The sequence below is a fragment of the Diabrotica undecimpunctata genome, chromosome 8 (assembly GCF_040954645.1).
Source record: "Diabrotica undecimpunctata isolate CICGRU chromosome 8, icDiaUnde3, whole genome shotgun sequence".
Classification (NCBI taxonomy): Eukaryota; Metazoa; Arthropoda; class Insecta; order Coleoptera; family Chrysomelidae; genus Diabrotica; species Diabrotica undecimpunctata.
Window position 1 is genome coordinate 30191616 of NC_092810.1, and position 23539 is coordinate 30215154.

Below are 23539 nucleotides of genomic sequence, written 5' to 3' on the forward strand. Positions count from 1 at the left end.
TTAAACCATGTTCTTTAAAACATTAACATTAACGGAAACATTAACACTCACAAAAAAGATAGTAAATAAGATTCGCGTGACTCAGAGGACTATGAACCGCCAGATGTTGGGTGTCTCTCTGAGAGACCGAATCCCAAACAAAGAAATACGTCGTAGAACAAAAATAACAGACGCCATCGAAAAAATCGCGTCGTTAAAATGAAATTGGGCAGGACACGTCACCAGATGATCAGACAACCCATGGACAAAACGTATTTTAGAGTGGGGACCAAGACAAGAAGGAATACGGAGCAAAGGACGCCCACCAACTAGTTGGATAGATGAAATGAAGCGTGTTAGCAATAACTGGATGCAAGATGCCCAAGGCAGAGACAGATAGAAAGAGCTGAGGGAGACTTATGTCCAGCAATGGATGCGTACAGGTTGATGATAATGATGATATTAATCTACGTATAGAATAAATGATATTCCTGATGCCGATCACGTGAAAACCTAAAAACCTAGAAGACATAGTACTAAAATTGAAAACCAGAAAATTCCATATAGCCATAGAACGGATAAGAAAACTGAATCTTCCATTTCAATTTTAACATGAGTTACCTATTGCTCATACATTAAAAATTAGGAACTTTTTTTTCGTTTTATTCTTTGTCAAATGTCGTTTACTGTCAATTACAAAATTACTGTACAAAAACGTGCAATAAACATTTATAAATAATGTAGACCAACCCCTCCTACCTGTATATAAAAAAATATACTCACTACAAAAACGTGCAATAAACATTTGTCTATAATGTAGACCAACCCCTCCTACCTGTATAAAAAAAAATATACTCACTATCCCCAGCTCCGGAATTATCTGGCTCCAAAGTCCATATTTGTTTCTTTTTGAGAGACGTGCCGTTGGCGTTTATTTTAAAACCGAACGTTTCAGCCGTTAAGTATCTGAATTTGGAATTGATGATGCCGATGGTCCAACAACCCTTCTGTTGATTCTGGGTGATAATGTCTCCGCAACCGTTGAACTCGCTTCCGCCGTTCGTGTGATGATCCACTCCGTTCATTGTTGTAGGGATAATTCAAAAACTGGAACAAAAGGTATTTTGTTATTATAGAGTTGACATTACAAAAAAAAAAGTAATTTTCAAAAAATCGACTTTTGAAGCTATTTTTGCAATAATTAAGCAAGAAATTAACAAAAATAACTTAAAAACTAATTTTTAAGGATTTATATGTCTTTTCAGTAAAATTGTGTACTTTTCCATATAATTTACCGGTCTTCACTTTTACTATTTAAAATCAAATAGCGTTGTTAAATTGTTTATACAGGGTGGCCCATCCTACCCGCCTCGGTCTCTGTACGGAAAACTACTTAATATCCAAAGTTTTTCCTTCATAGAACTATACTGCGCAGCTAAGGAAAAGTGCAGTAAGTAACAGTAGTAGAATTTTAAGAAAACTCTACTTGTAGTGTTGTTTTAAAACCATGTACAACGCACTAGCATTGTCTTCTTTATTGCGTTCTGCAATTCTTTCATGCCACAACATGGAGTGAACTTTTTCTTTACTTTTTCTCCCTACAGGTGCAAAGGTTTCATGATAGGCTGCCAAACACTTTACAAATAATACTTTTTTGAACATGTCCATTCTTGGCAACATGATATCCTTCTGCATGTTACTTGAAAATTAATTAATCATTATTTTATCTTTCCTCATCAGAAAATCTTTTATATGCGTTGTGAAACATCGAAAAGAACATCATAGCTAAAAAAACTTAATAGTTTAAAAAAAAAGGTAGTGAAGTTTTTATCAACAAAACTTTTCAAAAATCGGCAAAATATGATCGTTACATCCAAATGGAGTAAGCATTAAAAGAAGAAAACGATTTATCCTCAAAGATACCGATCTTTGTACAACACAATTTTCGCCGCCATTTGACGATCTAAACTGTAAAATCATCTTCCCAGCTAGCACAAAAACGTAATTACCCATTATTTGTAAAGATCGTTCACCAAATTAGATATTAATCGGTTTTTGTAATTAGCGTACCACTATGGGCATATAAAATCGGAAATAGCTACTTTTTATTAATTATGTGGCATCCTAATTACATCTTTAGATCAAAATGGCAATTAACGAAATTTTACAAGCGTGGAAAGCAACACGCTGTGACTATTGTTAGTAAATAATATCCGTTTGAACACATTCTTAAATTTTACAGTTACTTCGCTGCTGTTATATCGGCTATTCATCTCGATTCGTTTGGTAATGTAATTTATTCTAAGTAAACTATTGAAATTCGGAAATTGTTTTACTCAAATTTCAATTTACCTTATTCTCAGTGTAGACCAGGCGGTATGTGTTTTGGATTGTAGTCCAAGCTGCATGTAGAGACAAAAGTGAATGATATTGAGCATTAAATAATGAATTTTGAAACCAGCAGAGCGATATGAAGGGCAATGCTTGGAGTAACCTGCAAGTGCGTGCACCTCCAAATTGTTGGTTATAATTTTTTTATGGAAAGTTTATTTAAAATCCTTTATAAAAGGTATATAATTAAAAATTCCTTTCGGGTTACACCACAGAACGTTTTCGGACTAAAAAGCGCCCATCATCATTGTTTCGTTACTCGGTGCACATGAGTTAAGCCCTAAATACCTGTGTAAAAACCCTTTAGATGGTACAAAATTTAATATGTTCTACATTTTATTTAAAAATATGTTGTGATGTTTGAGTATTCCTCAGATAACCTACATGGCAACCTAAGGGTTCCACTAGGGGTTGCTGCTGACTCTCAGACGATGTCTGATTGGGTTCTAGAGTTGCCATCTAACAGAATCCGTCGAAATAGTTAGAAACTTTAAAGCAAACATTTGAAAGTTCCCGGTGAAATCGGTCAGTTAAAAGAAATTAGTATTCCTCCTAGAAAAAATATTACGGTTTTAAAACTGGAGGACATTTACGTAATTTTTAATGGACATTTTGAAATTGTTTTTGATGTACAATTTTCGGCTTCAACAAGTCATTTTAAATACGCCCCAATTACCACTGTTGATGTTGAATATTTTTCAAGTTATAAAAACATTTTATCAGATCAAAGAAAATATTTTCTCGTAAATAATTTGTAAAACACATTGTAGTTAATTATAGCAGAAGATAATTATGTAGTCATATTGTTGTTTTATTCTAAATAGGTAGCTACTTCACTATTGATATCACTTTTTGTAAAAAAGTTAATAAATTGCTTATATATAAAAAATAATGTTTTTATTTAAAAGATAAAACCCACTAGCATAGAAGAGAAAATATGCCTTTCTCGAAATGCGCATTTTTTTTAATTTTTATGCATATCTAGTGCATATTTCGTAATTTTTTACTGCATATGTATGCGCATATTTCATTAAAATTAATTGCATATAAATCCGTCCCTAATGATGAGGTTTGGGACCTATGGTTGCAATATTTTCTATATATATACTCGTTATATATATATATATATATATATATATATATATATATATATATATATATATATATATATATATATATATATATATATATATATATATATATATATATAACGAGTTTATTACAGCTGCCGCCGTTTCTCGCAACCTAGCTTCCAACGGTTGCGATCGTTCCAGTCATCTACTTGTAGACCACTATCTTCCATTGCACCTTTTACTTCTTGTCTCCACGATCTTCTTGGTCTTCTCTTTTTCCTGCGGTTGGTGGGGATCCACTGTAACATTCTCTTTGGCCATCGTTGATCATTCATCCTTTCTACATGGCCATACCATTTCAGCCTTTTGCATTCTATAGTTTCCAGGACGTCAGTGTCTATGTCCATACGCTCTCTGATTTCAGTATTCCTTACTCTATCTCTTCTAGTGAGTTGGCAACATCTCCAATAATTCATTTCCATTGTTTTTATTTTGGATGCGTCATTTTTATTTATTAACCAAAGCTCTGAACCATATGTAGCAATGCTTTCTATGATACTTTTGTATATTCTAATTTTTGTGTTTCGGGTGATGTGGTTATTCCAAAGTATACTATTCAGTTGACGTATTGCTGAATTTCCTTGACCAATTCTAGTAGCTATTTCTTTTGTATTCCGACCATTGTTTGTAATGTTTACACCGAGATATTTATAGCTATCAGTATTTTGAATTTGTTTGCTTCCTAGTTCTAAGTGCTTTCCTTCACCTCCCACTACTACGTACTCTGTTTTTGATGGATTAATTGATAAACCCCACTTAGTATATTCTTCATCTATTTTTTCTTTCATCTAGTAGATATCATCTTAATCTTCTGCAAGTATTTCTTGGTCATCAGCAAAATGCAAGCTGTACAGTGTGTTACGATAAATATACTGGCCTAACTTTTATGACTAATTATTCTGTTTTATTGTAGAAATTTCGGTGGAAGTCTAGAACCAAAATTATGGTGAATGAGCCGGCCAAGCTTCTCGATCTTTCGATGCTGTTCTAGTATATCAGGATTTCGTATATAAATACAACATTTTTATATGGAGGGCAGTTAATTCGGACGACGCGCTCGCGATAAAATGTTACGTTCGCTTTTTAATAAATTATGTATGTTTAGTGAAAATAAATAAATATCAGTCATTGTGCTTTTTAATGAATTAAGATAAGAACAAGACATTATAAATTAAAGACTTAACAATTAATAAATTCACAACAAATGGTGTCAGAGTGAGATCGAACATAAATTAGACTTATAATAATAATACAAGTGAATATAAAATAAATTGTGAAAATGGCTACGATTTATGAGCTGACAGTGACTAATTTAAGAAGACATCTCGAAGACAGAGAATTAGCTTCTACCGGAAAAAAGGCTGAGTTAGTCCAACGACTAAAGAACGCTTTGCTAGAAGAAGGACTAGATCCAGAGACTTATATATTTGAAGATGCTGTCATCTCGTCGATTTCGAAATTAGAGAACAAAGTTTCCGGCGACATCGCATCATTGGAGAACAAAGTATCCGGCAACATCGCTTCTTTAGAAAGCAAAGTTTCTAACGAGATTTCTTCTCTGGAAAGCAAAGTTTCTGCTAACATCTCTAAAGTCACTTCAGAGATATCTGCTCTTGACGATAGAGTGTCTTCGTTAAAAAACCAAGTTGCTGCCGATATGTTGGCCTTCGAAGAAAAGATTAAAGAGATGGAAAGGAAGATGGAGGAAACAGGGACAGCAGAGAGAGGAAACAATCCAATTACAGTGGAGACAAAAGAAGACGAGACGAAATGTAAGTTGGAAACACGACCGAAATTTGAAGGAAGTGGAGGTTCTGTCCATGTGAAAGTCCCAACTTTCGACGGAAAATCATCATGGAACAACTACATGAAACAGTTCGAATCAGCCGCAAGAGCAAATGGATGGTCTGAAAAAGAAAAGGCTGTAAACCTGACTATCGCTCTTCGAGGAGATGCCTTAGATGTGCTTCAGACCATAGCCGTAGAGGAGACCGATAATTTCGAACAACTGAAGAAGAGGTTAAATATGCGATATGGCCACGAACATTTGGAGCATGTATATCAGTCACAGCTTAAAAATCGTAGACAGAAGAAAGATGAAGCTCTTCAAGAATATGAGGTAGATATTGCCAGATTAGTACGATATGCTTATCCAACAGCTCCCGAAGACATGATGGAAAAATTGGCCGTTCAAACGTTTATTGATGGTCTTCGTGATCATGAAATGCAGAGAACACTGCGATTAGCTCGTCACAAGACGCTGGTTGATGTCCTATCCGCCGCCCTCGAATACGAGTCAGCTACGCAGGCCTCTGGCGGGTACAGTAAAGTTAGGACTGTAAAAGAGGAAGGAGACGAAGATAAACTTGACCAGCTCTTTAATTTGATGAAAAGCATGACATGCAAGAAAAAGAAGACCATAAAATCAAGAAACTCACCATCAGGAAAACCAGAACGAGTCAACCTTAGGGGGGCAGCTTCGACCCGGAACTCTTCCAAAGACCCTCTTATACTAATAGCTTCTTTGAAATGTCGTGAAGATAGTGTATATGTAGATGGAGACATAAATGGTAAAAAGCATACGTTGTTGGTGGATACCGGAGCGACCAGAACCATCATACGCCCGACAGTTATAAACAGCCGAAAGAAACTGTTACCAACGAGGTTGCGACTTCGGACCGCTACAGGTGAAAATGCCAACATTCATGGAGAAATCCAGGTACAATTGGGAATTGGAGCAGAAAAGTTCCTCCATACTGTTATAGTTGCTGACATCGAAGAGGATGTTATATTAGGAATGGACGTAATGAATATGCATGGATTCCAATTGGATTTTAAGAATAAGGTAATCAAAGTTGGCAACGAGGAGGTATTTCTCCATCCACATAATGACAACACTGTGCAAGCAGCCATTACAGAAGATACAGTCGTGCCTGCAAGAAGCGAAACGATCATAGTAGCGCGGCTACAGGGATTTGTGGACGAAGGGAGACCTGTTATGATGGAGCCTTGGAACCACGACGATGAGGTTGGCCGTGGAATCATAATTGGAAAGGAATTGGTGACTTCGGCTAAGGAAATTCCTGTGAGACTTATCAATGTCAACGACTACCCAGTGACCATAAAGAAAGAGACAAAAGTAGGAACTTGTGTACCTGTGACATCCATAATCCGTCAGGCGACAACATCTGATAATTCCAACGATAAATTCGACCAAATGGTTGCAGTTGCAGGACAGTCTCTAAATCAGATGGAGAAAAGGAAATTAAGGGAATTTCTTCGGCAGTATCGCGATATTTTCGTACCGAAAGGAGGAAAGACGGGAAGAACTAGTGTTGTTAAGCATAAAATTGATACTGGTAATGCTAAGCCAATTCGTCAAACAGCTCGACGATTACCACAGGCGAAAAGAGAGGAAGCTGAAACGATTGTTCAGGAAATGAAGAAAGACGGGGTGATAGAACCTTCTACGAGCCCATGGGTCTCTCCGGTGGTCCTGGTTAAGAAGAAAGACGGAACGACGAGGTTCTGTGTGGATTACCGTTTGCTGAACAACGTTACCAAGAAAGATAGTTATCCTCTGCCTCGGATCGATGACACATTGGACACATTGGCTGGAAGTAAATTGTTTTCCACTTTAGATTTGAAGTCTGGATACTGGCAGGTAGAAATGGACCCAGTAGATAAAGAAAAGACAGCCTTCACCACAGGATCTGGATTGTGGCAATTCAACGTTATGCCATTTGGACTTTGTAATGCTCCTGCGACATTTGAGAGGCTTATGGAAAATGTGTTGAGAGGGTTATCTTGGAAAACATGCCTGGTTTATTTAGATGACATAATCGTCTTGGGGGAGACATTCGAAGATCATTTGAGGAATTTAGAAAACGTTTTTAATCGACTTAAAGCTGCCCAATTGATGCTAAACCCCAAGAAGTGCCAGCTATTTCAAGGTAAAGTCAATTATCTGGGTCATATAGTCAGTAAAGAAGGAGTGGCCGTGGATAAGGGAAAAATCGATTCCATTAAGGAATGGCCAAAACCAACTGACAAACATCAAGTGAGAAGTTTTCTTGGATTATGTACTTACTACCGGAGGTTTATTAAGAAGTTTGCAGATATCGCTAAGCCATTAACGCGACTTACAGAGGAAGCAAGAGAATACCGCTGGGATATAGACTGCCAAAATGCCTTTGAGACCTTGAAAAAGCATTTAATAACAGCACCAATTTTAGGGTATCCACTGCCAGAAGGAGAGTTCATCTTAGATACAGATGCAAGTAATGTGGGAATTGGAGGAGTGCTGTCTCAGATTCAAGGAGGACAGGAACGAGTCCTCGGATATTTTAGTAAAGTTCTTTCAAAACCTGAGCGGAATTATTGCGTCACGAGAAGAGAACTTCTGGCAGTAGTGAAATCAGTAGAGCACTTCTATCAATACCTCTATGGAAGAAAGTTTCTAATCCGAACCGACCATGCCGCCCTTAAGTGGTTGATGCAGTTTAAGAATCCAGAGGGTCAGATAGCCAGGTGGATCGAACGACTCCAAGAATACGATTTTAAGATTGAGCACCGGGCCGGAGTTAGCCACGGAAACGCTGATTCTCTTTCCAGAAGGCCATGCTCAGCAGAGTGTTCCCACTGCAACAAAACGGAATCCAAGGAAGCAGCAGTGCTAAGAACGACGATTGTCAACGACGACTGGACGCCTACTAAGATCAGGGAAGAACAAGAGAGAGATCCAGTTATACAGAAAATCCGAAAATGGAAAGAGGAAAACCGTCGACCACCTTGGCAGGAAATATCAAACCTATGCTCAGTAGTTAAGACGTATTGGGCCCAGTGGGACTCATTTATCATCGAAGATGGCTTGCTTAAACGAGTCCTGGAAAATGATGACGGTTCAGAGAAGAGAAGACAGTTGGTGATCCCAAAGAGCAGAATAGCCGAAGTACTTCGTCAGTTACACGACAGTCCATCGGGAGGGCATTTTGGTGTAAGGAAAACCCTTCAGCGAATTCGGGAACGGTTTTATTGGATGAACAGTTCCGACGATGTAAAAGACTGGTGTAAGAAATGTACTATTTGTGCCACGAGTAACGGGCCTTACCGAAAAAGGAGAGCTCCTATGAGACAATATAATGTTGGAAGCCCGTTTGAAAGAATAGCTTTGGACATCGCTGGGCCATTTCCAGAAAGTGAAAATGGAGGCAAGTACATGCTGGTAGTAATGGATTACTTCAGTAAGTGGGTCGAGATTTACGCACTTCCAGACCAGAAGGCCGCCACCGTTGCAGATAAGTTGATCCAAGAATATATCAGCCGATTTGGAGTGCCTTTGGAGATCCATAGTGACCAAGGCAGGAACTTCGAAAGCGATCTATTCCAAGGAATATGTGATAGACTAGGCATGAAGAAAACAAGAACTACAGCATATCATCCGCAATCTGATGGTATGGTAGAACGGATGAATAGGACAGTTGGCAAATATTTGACAAAGATGGTGTCCGATCATCAGCGAGACTGGGACCAATACCTTCCGTTCTTCACAATGGCCTACAGATCTGCTGTTAACGAATCAACAGGCCAGACACCAGCGAAAGTCCTATTCGGACGCGAAATGCGACTACCTTGTGATCTAGAGTTTGGGTGTCGACCTGGAGAAGATGTAGCAGGTGAAGATTATGTGATCGAATTACGAAGAAGAATGGACGATGTACATGAGTTGGTCCGTTCCCACCTTCAGATCGCTAGCGACCGAATGAAGAAACGGTACGATACACAAGCCGAAAAGGGTTGCTTTAAGAAGAACGACAAAGTATGGCTGTATAATCCCAAGAAGCGAAAAGGTTGTTCTCCCAAATTGCAGCAGTTTTGGGAAGGTCCATACCTCATCATGGAGAAGATCAACGATGTCATCTACCGAATAAGCAAGATTCCGAGGGGAAAGCCGATGATAGTACACCATAACCGGTTGGCATCTTTCGAAGGTGACCACGACGTAGATGAAGAAGTGGAAGTAAACCAAGTCCAAGATGTGTCTGACCTCACGTTTGAGGAATTCATGGGTGCCTATGGAGGTACCGGTAAAGCGAGACATGGTGTTACCACTGAAGAAAAGCAAGATCTACTCGCGCTCCCCGATGACTACTCGCTGGCCCTTACCATCCCGGCCAGTATCAAAGACGCACCAGGGTTGGCATCCGTCTTTCGAAGGAAGTTTGGTCGAGTTGCAGAACTTCAATGCCAAGTGCCAGCGTCCGGTAAAACCTTGAAACTCCAAGATGCATCACGTTACCTTTTCTACCTGGTAACAAAAGACACTGCCCGTGACCAACCTACCTACCGAGATGTATGGGAAGCCTTACTTCAATTGAGAGGGCACGTACTAGAGTCCGACGTGCAAAAGTTAGCCATGCCAAAGTTGGAGTGCCGCCAATTAGATTGGAGGGTTATCCGAAATATGGTGGAGGAGATCTTTAAAGACACCGAAGTCCAGGTGTTAGTCTGTTGCAATCCGCATAGTTACTGGTGCGGAGAGAAAACCGTCCCTTGTCATTTTTATACAACTGGAAGTTGTAAAAGAGGGTCCAGTTGCCGATACCAGCATACAGTTCCGGTTCCAGTCCCGACAAGGTTCCAGGAGGAACCATCTTTTAAGAGGGGGGCAATGTTACGATAAATATACTGGCCTAACTTTTATGACTAATTATTCTGTTTTATTGTAGAAATTTCGGTGGAAGTCTAGAACCAAAATTATGGTGAATGAGCCGGCCAAGCTTCTCGAACTTTCGATGCTGTTCTAGTATATCAGGATTTCGTATATAAATACAACATTTTTATATGGAGGGCAGTTAATTCGGACGACGCGCTCGCGATAAAATGTTACGTTCGCTTTTTAATAAATTATGTATGTTTAGTGAAAATAAATAAATATCAGTCATTGTGCTTTTTAATGAATTAAGATAAGAACAAGACATTATAAATTAAAGACTTAACAATTAATAAATTCACAACAAGTGTATGGCCTCCAATTTTAACACCCATAGGTTCACATTTTCTTTTCCAAATATCCAAAACCCCCTCCAAATAAATCTTAAAGAGTGTAGGTGCAATGCAGCAGCCTTGGCGAAGTCCTTTGGTCACTGTTATCTTTTTTGTCACTTTTTGTCCAATCTTTATTACACTCGTCATATCGTCGTACAACTCCCTTACAGCATTAATGTAAATCGGTGGAATATTCTTGCCTTCTAGCACCTGCCATATCTTGGCTAATGGGACACTGTCATACGCTTTTTAAAGATCAATAAATACCATGTGTGTCTCCATATTATGTTCCAAACGCTTTTCTATTGTTTGTTTTAGGCAGAACACATTGTCTATACAATGTGTTCTGCCTAAAACAAACAATAGAAAAGCGTTTGGAACATAATATTTTCCTATGCAATATTTTCTTATTTATTGAATACTCATGCATTGATTCCTGCAGGAAATTTAGTAGGTACAATAGGAGGAATATCGAAAGGAGTTCTCTCAATAAAGAAAGCAGTAAAACACACGCCTGAAAGAGAGCAAACATTCCAATACAAAGTAATACAGAAACTAAATAGACCATAATAATGATGAAGATATAGGACTTGTATTTGCAATATTTTTATTAATTTACATGTGCACCGAAGTTATAAGTCTTGTGTAATTAAATAGTGTTAAATATTTTGCAAGTACAATGAGTCATCTCACCATAAAATATTTTATTACCAAGTAATGTCTTCAGATTATCTTCCCTGAATCAAAAATAACAACTTGTTACGTGACATAAATAAAAAGTAACGTTTCGTATACAATTACAAGTTCGTTTGGTCATTTACCCCGGCTTAGCATCCACAACGCTATTTATGGCATTCATCTCAAAAATTACAAATTTATTCTCGATTACCATATCAGAACAATAAGAACATCCGTAAATAGAACACTATATCGCTGCTAATTGTGTAGATATAACTGTAAGACAACATATAAGACCGAGGAATCACGGATTCGGTATCAGCGGAGCATTAAGAGGAAGGTACTAAAAATACTAATACTGGTTACACTTGGCTTCTTATTAAATTCATTATGAGGATTTATATATATCGTTTTCAGGTCAGTTTGGTAAATGGATGTAACGCGGTTATGTTCAGATAGAAAAATTCTTAAATTGGCTAATAAATGTTCGTTCATAAGTTAATATTCAAGAATAATAACCTTCTGGGGCATAAAAATAACCATTAGTCCAAGCTGTAGACACAAAAATGAATGATTTTGAGTATTAGGTAATTAGTGAATTTTTGAAACGAGCACAGCGTTATGAAGGGCAATGTCTGGAGTAACCTCCAAGTGTCTGAAACTCTAAACTGATGGAAATAATTTTTTATGGTACTTTTAAGATGCAAAAAACGGCGTTTTATGATTACTTTGATTTTTACTGTATCAAATCAATATCTATTTGACCCAATAGTTTACCCAAAATTAAATGGAAACTCCAAAAATGTGAATTTTTCGCCGTTTTTAATTTTAGTAATAACATTTGTAAACATAGTTTTATTTATGCAAAAGCATCATGCAAAGCATTTATTTAAGCAAAAATTATCGATCTTTTAATTACAAATCGAATAAGACTTCATAAGATCCGATCAGTTAATTACTTTTCGGGATACGTTTAATTTTTTATAAAAATTCTTAAATTTATACAAAATTTACAGGGTCAGAACTTTTTTCTCAAGAAGATAGAGATCTAACTTTAAACGGATTCTCTTGTTGGTCAATTATATTTTTATGTTGGGATGAAAATAATTGCTGAAAAAGTTTTTCAGTCCCTTATGGCTTTGAAATAGGGGCGTTTTTATTTTAGATACAAGTTCATTAATAAGAGGACAACATTTTCTAATTTCTTCCACAATTCTATTGACACCATCTTCTTTTTCGAACCAATCTTCGAAGGTCGGTCCATCCATTTCGTCGTGGTAGTCCTGAGTATTTTTCTTTGCCAAAAACGTCAGCTCTGCTCCATCAACAAATCCACTGGTAGGTCCTGAGTGCAATAAACCAACCGTGCACCACGAGCTGTTGGAGCTTTTATGTTGTCAGACCACGAACAAAAGCATCGCGATAAGATGTAATTGTTTTATCAAACCATTCGTTTTTCACAGTGGGCTCGATATTTACCCATGATTCATCCAAATACACTATGTTGTATCCTTCTGCAAGGTATTTACGAATTGCTCGTAAATAACGATGACGCCACGAGATGATTTCTGGTTTTTGAATAAAAATTGAAGTTCTGCCACGTTTATAAACACAAAATCCATATCAGTCAGCAAGCGATGTAGCGATGTGGCCCGTGAAAAGTTGGGCAAAGTTTCTTCGACATTTACAACAGCTAATATGGTGTTTATTGTTGGTGGTATGTTGTCACGAAAAAATTTATGAAGTATTCTACGAATTTGGCCTCTGACACCTTCATCGTACTTGTTGTCACGAGAATTACCAACCTTTCGCTTCTTGGGCCTGCTCTTTGGAGATCGTAATCCAGCAGGTGATGAATATTCCTGTCGTATGCGAAATACCACTTATTTCTGACACTTTCCTAATTACACTTGATACAGAATCGTTGTTATCCTGATTAAGATGATAATTAATAATATCCATTAGTGTCTGCTTCTCTGAAAGTTTCAGAGCTTTTCCACATTTCCATTGAACAATTTCCTCCATTTTGCGGTAAAAATTCGGCGTCAAATATAACAATAGCCAACAATAGAAAATAACAATAATTGCCAACAGCAAATCACAACAACAGCCACCAAAAAATAATAACAATAACAAAACAGTACCATCCAAGATGGTACAAATAATCGTAACTCGAATATGTTTACGCGCTCCGAAGAACAAATAAAGCCTAATTAAGGCCCTGGATATATCAAGCTTTTAAACATATTCTGTACAAGAATTACTCTAATTGCTTCTTAATTACTGAATAACTTAGATGAAACTATTTGCAGTTGATATCAACCAAAAATTACAAATTCGTTACACATCATGGCAGTAATTAGCACCGCAGGGACATAAATAACATTTTAAATTTGGCAGTTAGTAGAAATAACCAGAATTATTTTAAACTTTGAAACAAATGTTTATTTAATGCACATTTTATTATACTACTGCTACTAATAAAAGATAAAAGTTGATAAGTTACTATTAGAAACAAATAATGTATAGAATTATGTAAAATTATTAGCAAACGATATTTGTAAATTACATAAAATTGTACGTGAGGACTTGTTGAGAACTCCTGGTTTATTCCGTTTATTTTGAAAGATAGACAATAGAAAACGCCATCGCTCACTGCATAAAACTGGCAACGTCTTGGCGAAATTCCCATAAGGTTAGCATTGCATATCTTACCCTGTACAGACTAGTCACTTTGAGACAAAGTATAGTAAAAAAAGGGGCTATCTTGGTTCCTAATGGTTGTAGGACCCTTTTTTTTTCTAAAAGTTGTGTTTTTTTAACCAGCTTTCTGAATATTTTTTGCCGTTTAAAATTAAATCATTATGTGTACATAAATGTAATTTTTTTAAACTTTTTTCGGTAGATTATTACCTCTCAACAAAGAAAATAAGCCCCGGATTATTGAGATACATTCAGTCAAATTATCTGGACCGGCCTTAGAAATCAGCTAATTTTTCAAAAAATCTTACAAATTAAATTTCGCAAAAACTATTCAACCGATCTGGCCCATCTTTTGCACACAATTTAAATACAATAAGACCCTCGCGTTCATTCGTAAAGTGCATTTAAACAAATTTTAATAAATAATAAAAAAGTTATTAACAATAAAACAGAAAAACAAAAACATGTTCATTTTGCAATAACTTTTTTGTTTAGTATCCGATTTTAATTTAGCATATCTCATTTTGTCTGTCTTTGTTTTTTGAAAAAGTTGTCTGTTAACGTCAAATCTCTAAATAGAGTTTTTTAGTTATGAGCAAAATAATGAGTTCGACGTTTTGACTGTTTATTTAAAAGTATTTCCACTAAAAAAGTGAAGAATCCCTAGATGAGAGAATTTTTGTAATATCTCATACACATTTCATCTGTCAAACCCGTCTACACAGTTATGACGAAAAATTCTTATTTTTTAATAAATTAATAATTGGTCTATTTAGCAATTATTTATTATACACAATCTTCCGAAATATTCCGTTCCTTAAAAGTTACCAGTAACAAACTACACACACCTCTATTCCCGTGTATACAATATGTATGCATTTGCCAGTGCGCATTTCTTTGCCTTGTCTAGATTGTTTTGCCGAAAGAAACTCGATATTTTTAGTCATGCATCGACCGTGAACTTGCGCTCCCAGGTCACTCGATTTCGTTTGGAATATTCATGGCCACCGCCCGATTTTCCTTTCCTCCTTTATGCCGTCCCGGGGGTTTCATTCTTATTTTAGTCCGTGCCAGACTGTGAAAATGGATTTCGGGCTACCGGCTTTTTGTGCGCCAAAGGGTAGCTATTTTAAAAACGGAACTAAACACATTAAGAACAGGAAATCGCTACAATAGGGTCGATTTGGTTCTTTTCTAATATAAAATAGATAGTTGATACGTCACCGTCGAGTATCAACAAAGAGAATCAAATAAAATAAATTTTGGTCTATTGTTTGTGATTATTAAAAAATGCATTTTATGTGTAACAACTAAAATTAAGACTGGGATGGCCAAATAGAGAGAAGTCTTCTATTTTTGTTTGTTTTGATGTAATTATTATTTAACCAAACATCTGCAGCGTCTTTTTCGAGTTTTTGATCGTGGAGGTCATTCTTCCTCTTAAGAGTACCCCGTGTCCTATTCTTTCTTTGTTTTTGCTATCTTTACTATCACCTATTTCGCTTCAAAGAGGTTGAAAATCCTCAGCAGTTCCTCTTGAGTTCTTACCATTAACACAACATCGTCCGCAAAGGCCTGGACCTGGTTTCTGTTGTCATAGATCATACCTTTCTATCGTATTCCTTTCTCTCTCATTATCGCCTCCAGCAAGAAATTGTGAGTATTGTAGACAGCAGATCTCCCTGCTTTAGATTCCTTCTTACTTCAAATTTTCCTGTTAGGCTTCCTTCTATCCTTACTCTATTGTCGGTCTTCATTAAGGTCATTTTTACTAGTCAGATTATCTTTTCCGGAATTCCAAATAGTCTTAGGGCATGGTACAGACCTACAGACACATTCTTATCACAGAATCGTAACGTACGTCCCTAAAGTTTTCGGAAAATTTTAGATTTAAAAGTGTTATTGGTAGGAACCATTGGATCAAGTTACCATTGGAAACCAATGTTGGTAAACAACTTAAACGATATAAACAATGTCAGTTTTGATAAAAAATACGGTTCGTTAATATGTCGTACAAACTTAATATTCGTCAAAGTATTTATCGTTTAGTTGGACATGTACCAAAACGCGATATTGTAAGAATGTTTAGTGCCCAAAATATTTCTGTATCATCGATTTACCAGACAATTAAAGAGTGCGAAAACGGTATACCATGCCTTAATTTGTCCAAAAGTGGAAGACCAAGAGTTTTAAATCCTGCTTGGGGACAGCAATTAATTCAGAGTATGGAGAACCAATTAGAAAAGTCTTTGCGAAATGTTGGCCGAAGATATAATGTTTCACGAAAAGTAGAACAATTTCTAGACATAATTTAAAACGATATAAAAGCAAAAAGCTCCCAAATACACACCAGCCCAGAAAAAATTTCTAGATGTTACCGTGCATTGAGACGTATTCATTTTCCTGGTAAAATTCTCATTGTTGATGATGAAAAGAATTTTACTTTATCCAATTCCGAAATAAAGGGAAACGGCTGATTTTATACACGCAATGTACATGATGCACCGGTAGAGGTTAGGTTTAAGGGAAAAGTGAAATTTGCCGATAAAATTTTGGTATGGTGTGTGTTTGGGAAAGTATGTAGTATTTATTTTCATATTTTACATTTTTTTTACTTTCTTTTACTGTACTATTATATGGTCTTATTTAATGTTATTCAGTATTTATTATTATTTCCTGTTATTCAGTAAAATCTCATTGTTAAACGAGCTTAAACAATTTAGTCTGTTTTTAAGTTCAAAGATTCGACTTTCTTTGTTATTTTGGAAATACGTCGCAAACACATAAACTACTGTAAAATAGCATATTTCTGTGACCATTTAGTTTAGTGCCATTCAAAATCGCAATACAATAGAGTGATTTATTGGTGCACTTGATTCTCTTACCCTACGGACCACCTAGAAATATGACCAGAGAGTTTCGGACTACTTCGTTTATACGAAGAAATACACACTTCCTACCGAGACCAATTTTGTGCAGGGACCAATTCAAAGGCTAAGTCTATCCTTTTTACAGATCACAGTAATGAGTAAAGCCAGGTAATTATCGTAATTTATTCACAATTAATATTTGGTATTTTCGCTAATTTATTCACAATCAGAATATTGCATTTTTTCTTTAACCAGCGACCTCAAGTTTTACACAAAACATTTGAATATCTCGTTTCACAGCCGCTTGTTGGGCGTGTTCGCGGTGAATGCTGAAAATTACGTTGACAGTTGTCTTACAAAGCTTGTTCAATTTATAATTACTCATCACCCCAATGATGAAATCATATTTTGGTCCGACCTAGCGTCATGCCATTACGCCAGGAGAACGACAGATTGGTTAATTGCTCAAAATATAAATTTTGTTTCCAAGCGCGACAACCTTCCAAATGTGCTTCAGGCGAGGCCCATAGAAGAGTTTTGGGCTGTTTTGAGTCGAATGGTGTATAATAATGGCTGGGAAGCCCAAAATGAAGATCAGCTAAGGCGAAGAATTTTGCAAAAATTTCGTGAGATCGACTTAAAAACAGTGCAAAGGTTTATTGCACATGCAAGACCAAATTTACATACCATCGAAGATGACGGATTTCTTTCGATTCTATAAAAATACATTACAAACCTTAAATATGTAGACTTAATTTCCTGTATTTAGTTAATAAAATAAACTTAATTTACAATTAGATAATACATATTTATTTTTTCCGAAAACTTTAGGGACATGCGTTAAGCTTGTTTGAAATCTACAAACAGGAGGTTTAACTATAACTGTTACTCGTACGTACTGCTCTGAATCATTTTTAACACGAATATTTGATCTATGGTAGATCTGCCCTTTTTGAATCCTCCCTGGTATTCCCAACCTGCTCGTTTAAGTGCCTTTCCGATCTACTTCTTATGACTCCGGTGAGGACCTTATATGTTACATTCATAAGAGTGATACCACTGCAGTTTTCGCACACTGCTTTATCTCCTTTCTTATGAATGGGGCACACTATTGCCTCTCTCCATACTTTCGGTAGGAGAACGAAACGAACGAGGAGACCGTATGGTACAATTTTGTCAAGCGGAGGAGTTAGTAGTTGCTAACACTCTTTTCAAGTTACCTAACAGACGACTGTACACATGGAAATCTCCGAGTGACACCAAAGGTAGAGTAGTCAGAAATCAAATTGACTTTGTCCTTGTTAGACAAAGATTCCTCAACTCTATACTCTCAGCTAAAACCTACCCAGGAGCAGATATAGGCTCGGATCACAATCCTGTAGTAGTCACATTAAGAATAAAACTAAAGATCATTCAAAAACACATACAGAAACAAATTGACGTGAGAAGACTGAGTGAACAACATATAAAAGAGAAAACAATAGTGAACATCAAAGAAAATTTACAAAATATAGAGAAACTGAATAGAAATACTGATAACATAGACCAAAAATGGGAGAATATTAAACATGCGGTAATGCTGGCAGGGAGAGAAAATTTAACACCGAAAGAAAGGAAACATAAAGAATGGATGAATGAGGAAATACTACAGTTGATGTGTGAAAGAAGGGTACACAAAACAAATAATCCGATAAGATACAAAGAAACAGATAAACTGATAAAAAAGAAAATAAGAGAAGCTAGAGAAAGATGGCTAATTGAGCAATGCCAGGAGTTGGAACAACTGGAGCGAAAATATGACTTTTTTAATGTACACAAAAAGATTAAAGAAATGACAGGAAGGAGAAGAACAACACAGACAGGACAGATCAAAGATACAGATGGTTTACTCATAACAGATTTACAACAAAAAATGAATCGATGGACAGAATACATATCACATCTTGTCGCCACTTTTATTTAATCTGTATAGTGAAGCTATTTGTGAACAAGTACTCGAGGAAGAAGATCTTGGTCTGATAATAAATGGTGAGACGATCAACAATATAAGGTATGCTGACGATACGGTTCTCCTAACGGGAACGCTAGTAGAACTACAACATCTCGTTCAAAGTCTCAATATATACTGTAACAGTTACGGCTTGAAAATTAATTTGAAAAAAACTAAATTTATGGTAATCACGAAATCAAAGAACATCAGAGCTAATCTTGTAATAGACAATACAACGATTGAGCGTGTGTCCTGTTATAAATATCTAGGTGCTTAGATCACAGACGATACTGATCAAACAAAAGAGATTAGATGTAGAATAGAAATCGCTAGATCAGTCTTTAATAGAATGCGCAAACTCTTTTGCAATCGTGATATCAATATAAAGTTACGAATACGAATGCTGCGGTGTTATGTCTTTTCTACCCTGTTGTATGGAGTAGAGGCTTGGACACTAAAACAGTCGACCACAAAAAACATCGAAGCTTTCGAGATGTGGTGCTATAGGCGCATTCTCAGAATATCATGGATGGACCGCGTCACTAACACGCAAGTACTCCAAACTTTAGACAAAAGATGCGAAATTCTAAATGAGATAAAAACTAGAAAGATGGAATACTTGGGGCACATTGTGAGAGGTGAAAAGTATGAACTTTTAAGAAATATCATGCAGGGCAAAATTAAGGGCAAAAGAAGTGTGGGAAGAAGAAAAATATCGTGGCTTCGTAATCTACGTGAATGGTTCGGGTGTAGTTCGATTGAACTTTTTAGGCGCGCTGCTAACAAAGTCGCAGTGGCCATGATGATTTCCAATCTCCGCTAGGAGTGGCACGAGAAGAAGAAGAAGAAGATACTTTCGGTATTTCGTCTCGCTTCCAGATATTCGTCAGCATGCTACATATCCGCGTTATAAGTACTTCTCCCCCATGCTTGATTAGTTCTGCAGGAATAGCATTGCTGCCTGTACGTTTATTGTTTTTTATGCTATATATGATTTCTCTTATTTCTTCCACGGTGGAAGTCTCCATTGTTAGAAGCATTTCCACTTGCTTCTCTTCATTTCCATCCGGTTCTTCATCAAGCAGCTCTCTGAAATGCTCTTGCTATCTATCTAGCTTCTCCTGCTTATTTCCTATTAGATGCCCTTCTTTACTCTTGTAGTAATTTTGCTTACTTGCGCCTTGGTCACCGCTCCTTTTCGCCTCCCAATAAAAAATTCTCGCATATTTATTAATGTAATGTTCTTCAATCTTAGAAGCTTTTTATCCATATGATCCCTTTTCTTACCCCAACACACTTTTTTTGGGGGTCTTCTCTCTGCTTCATATTCATTCTATTTTCTTGGTTTGTCCATATATTTTCATTTCGTTTGTTAACGCTTCTCTTGTAATCGGCATCAAACCATTCTTCATCTTTCCTCTTCTTTATTTGACCTAACTGCTTTTGAGCTGCTTCTGAATTTTTTTCTTTTATATCTTAAAACTGAAGCCTCAAAGAATCGATTGCGATCTGCTAAATACCTATAGAGTAACTGTTTGAACAAGTACAGTTGTTTAAATAATCGATCTCTCCGGGATAAACAAATTGAAAAACTTACAAATGATTTAGTTGATCTAGCTGAGATTTAGCACAAGTCAATAACTAATTAATTGCCATAATTTCAAGTAGTTATAATAAATGTACTTGTCAAAAAACAAAGTTATTAACATTTATAAATTACTGTAAAAATAAGGGTTTTTTGCAATGTCTCGATCAATTGTGTATGTATTTTCATTTAGAACGCAAATTAAAGAACTTTTTCAAGATCTACAACTTTTATTAGAACCAGTTTTCTCTAAAATCTATCAGAAACGTTAACTTTATCGTCTTATTTGAAGTTTGTCGTGATGATAATAGTATTTATAAATTCTTGTACAAAACTGAGACCAAAGAAACTCAAATCTAGTATAAATAATTATATTTGTTTATAATTAATAATATATTATTTTTCTACATTATTAAGGAAACTCTTCCGGAAATTCCAAATATTAACAAAACCACCATATTAAATGTCCGAATCTGGTTAACATCCGGTAAACAATATTTTCGCGGTGTATAATAATTCGTTACCCGGAATCATCTCGATGACGATTTTAGTCAAGCTACCGTTATAAATGCACGAAATTGCAACGAAATGATTCCGCCTCAATCATTATCATCTCCATCGACAGCAGAAAGCGCAGAATTCCGCGACCCACGTCTAGAAAAAGGCTGTGACCACGGCGCTCTTATTGATGGTCTTTTGTCCATGGCCTTGAGGCTCTCGAAGTCGTTAACCTTAACTACGATGGCTATGGAATATGTGCCGTAACAATTGCTTTGAGGAGATCCTATTGATTATTTGGTATTTCTTAGGCCGTGATTTTATTGTAACAACGAAAAAAGTTGGTGTTCGAGAATATCGATAAATTTATAGCAACGACACATTTGTCTTGGTTAAAAGCATTCATAGATACAGTTTCATTAGCAAACTATTGTTTGATTTGACTATGTTGTCAAGAATCGAAAGATATTGTTTTCAGACATATGTTGCACAGAATATATTGTATATTCTAATAGGCCAGGGAAATAACCTGGCCTAATGTATGAACCTCTGTAAAAAGAAGCTATATGTTTCCTGCAGTAGATTTTTTGGACTTAATTAGTCATTAACAAATTAATGTTAAAAAACGGTAAATTTTCGCTTTTTTCGTCCAGCAAAAAGTGAAGCATTTGAAACACATTTGAAAGTTATATAAACGTATAAGTCATATAAAAGCCTTGAAATTGGCGTTTTTTAAATGGTTTTATCCTTATTTATTGCTCAGAAAGTTGCAAAATAAGTCAGAAATTTCGGATTTTTATAATTGTTTAATAACTTTTCTAAAAAATTAACTTAGAACCTTCATATTACACGGAATGTTGGGCCTTGTAGTGCTTAAAATATGATTAAAATTACAAAAGCGATCTGTCAAATTGTTTAAAAGATATTTTATGTGTTTATCCCAAATTAAATTTTTTTGCAAAACCTAAGTCAAAAAATGATGACGTTATAGTAATTATACGGATAGCTTATGACAGAAGGTGGATCATTCTATCAACTTTAAAAAAAAAATAAAGAAAAATGATTTTGAATATTGCAAAATTATTTTGCAAAAACATATAAATTTTTTGCTTATAAACAATTAGAATAACGTTTTAACTGTTGTCTGTAGGATAATTTTCTTCATATTTGGAAAGCTTGTATTTTTCTACAAATTTAAAAAACAAAAAGTTCTCTTAACACAATTTGGGATAAAGTTACTCCTTTTTTTTTAATTGACAGGCTTTCTTTATAAGAATTAAGAGCTCTAATTAGCGTCATTTGAAACAAATACTTTACAAGTTTTAATGTGCTAAATTCGAAAAAGATTGCCTTTTAATGGAATTGTCCACATAGCTTCAAAATGTGGTAATAAAAATCGACCGGCTTGAAATTCGCGATTAGAATTGGGATGACTATCAATGGAGTCATGTATTATTCTCCGATGAAATTAGGATCTGTCTACACGGCAACGACAAGAGGAGTCGAGTCTATAGAAAGACAGGAGAGCGATTTGCTCAATGTTGTATACAAGAAACTGTGCCATATGGAGGCGGTTCCTGTATGTTATGGGTAAGCATTTCCATGAATAGGAAAACCGAGTTGGTTTTCATATCTGATGGAGGACGTGAAGGAGGTTTAACAGCGATCGTTACATCAGAGACATTTTGGAGGAAAATGTGGTTCCATACGCGGGATTTATTGGTGATGAGTTCGGTAATATACCTACAATAAATTGGCCTACAATGCTAAAGAAGAGAAATCAAAAGAAACGAAAGCATTGACGAAGAAAAACTACGAAAAATAAAGAAAGAAGTATCAAAAGCTATAAGGAAAGTTTCAAGAAAATTTAAGAATAAAAAGGTCCACCGAACTATAGAAGAGAATAAAAATCTGAAAGTCCTGAGAAGACGGCTAAACAATGGAAAATGTGAAATACACAAACTAAAGAACAAAGAAGGAGTCCCCATATCAAATAGAAAAGAACTACTACACATAGTTGAATACTTCTATCAAGAACTATACACAAGTCAAAGAGAAGACCAAACGAATTTTTAAGCCGCTGTATCACGCAATATCATTAACCAAGGTTCAGAGCCTATACCAAAGACGACACTTCACGGTCAGGCCATTCACGTTCCGATTTTTAGTCCGACTAGTGGTCAACTTCCGCAGTTGGATCTAAAATCGAACCGTGATTGGGCTGGTTGGATTAGTTATGCAACTAGTGGTACGAGTCGGAATATTTAGAGGGACAACTTAGAGGTCCGACTTCCAACTGGCGACGAAGTGGGAGCGTGAATGGTTAAGTTGGAAGTCGGATTACAGGTTGGATCGAAAATTTCCTCAGTCAGTTGACCTTCGACACCTGTTAGTTATGAGATTTCTATGAATTACTTTACGCAAAGATCCCTAGTTCGCAAATATTTAATAGAAATTAAACTTTCAATTGCACGAAAATTACCCATATAAAATACACGATTCTTCGTCATTGTCTACTTTTTTTTAGGACAAATCATTTTCCTTTCTGTAGATCTATTTCAGACATTCCCACACAGGTACAATTTCCAACACTCCGGATTGGCTACAGAAGAATTATCAACAAACAACGAAAATTAAATCATAGTTGTACTGAAATTAAAAGTAA

General features: G+C 36.1%; 1 protein-coding gene across 1 annotated transcript in view; it reads right to left on the minus strand.

Moving 5' to 3' along the window:
• sn (fascin domain-containing protein singed) overlaps positions 1-23539 on the minus strand; it is a 156227-nt gene that overhangs the window by 103972 nt on the left and 28716 nt on the right. Inside the window, exon 2 of the mRNA XM_072539981.1 lies at positions 839-1086. Within this exon, the coding sequence (XP_072396082.1) occupies positions 839-1064 (226 nt within the window). The 5' untranslated portion in view covers positions 1065-1086. The remainder of the gene's footprint in view (positions 1-838; positions 1087-23539) is intronic.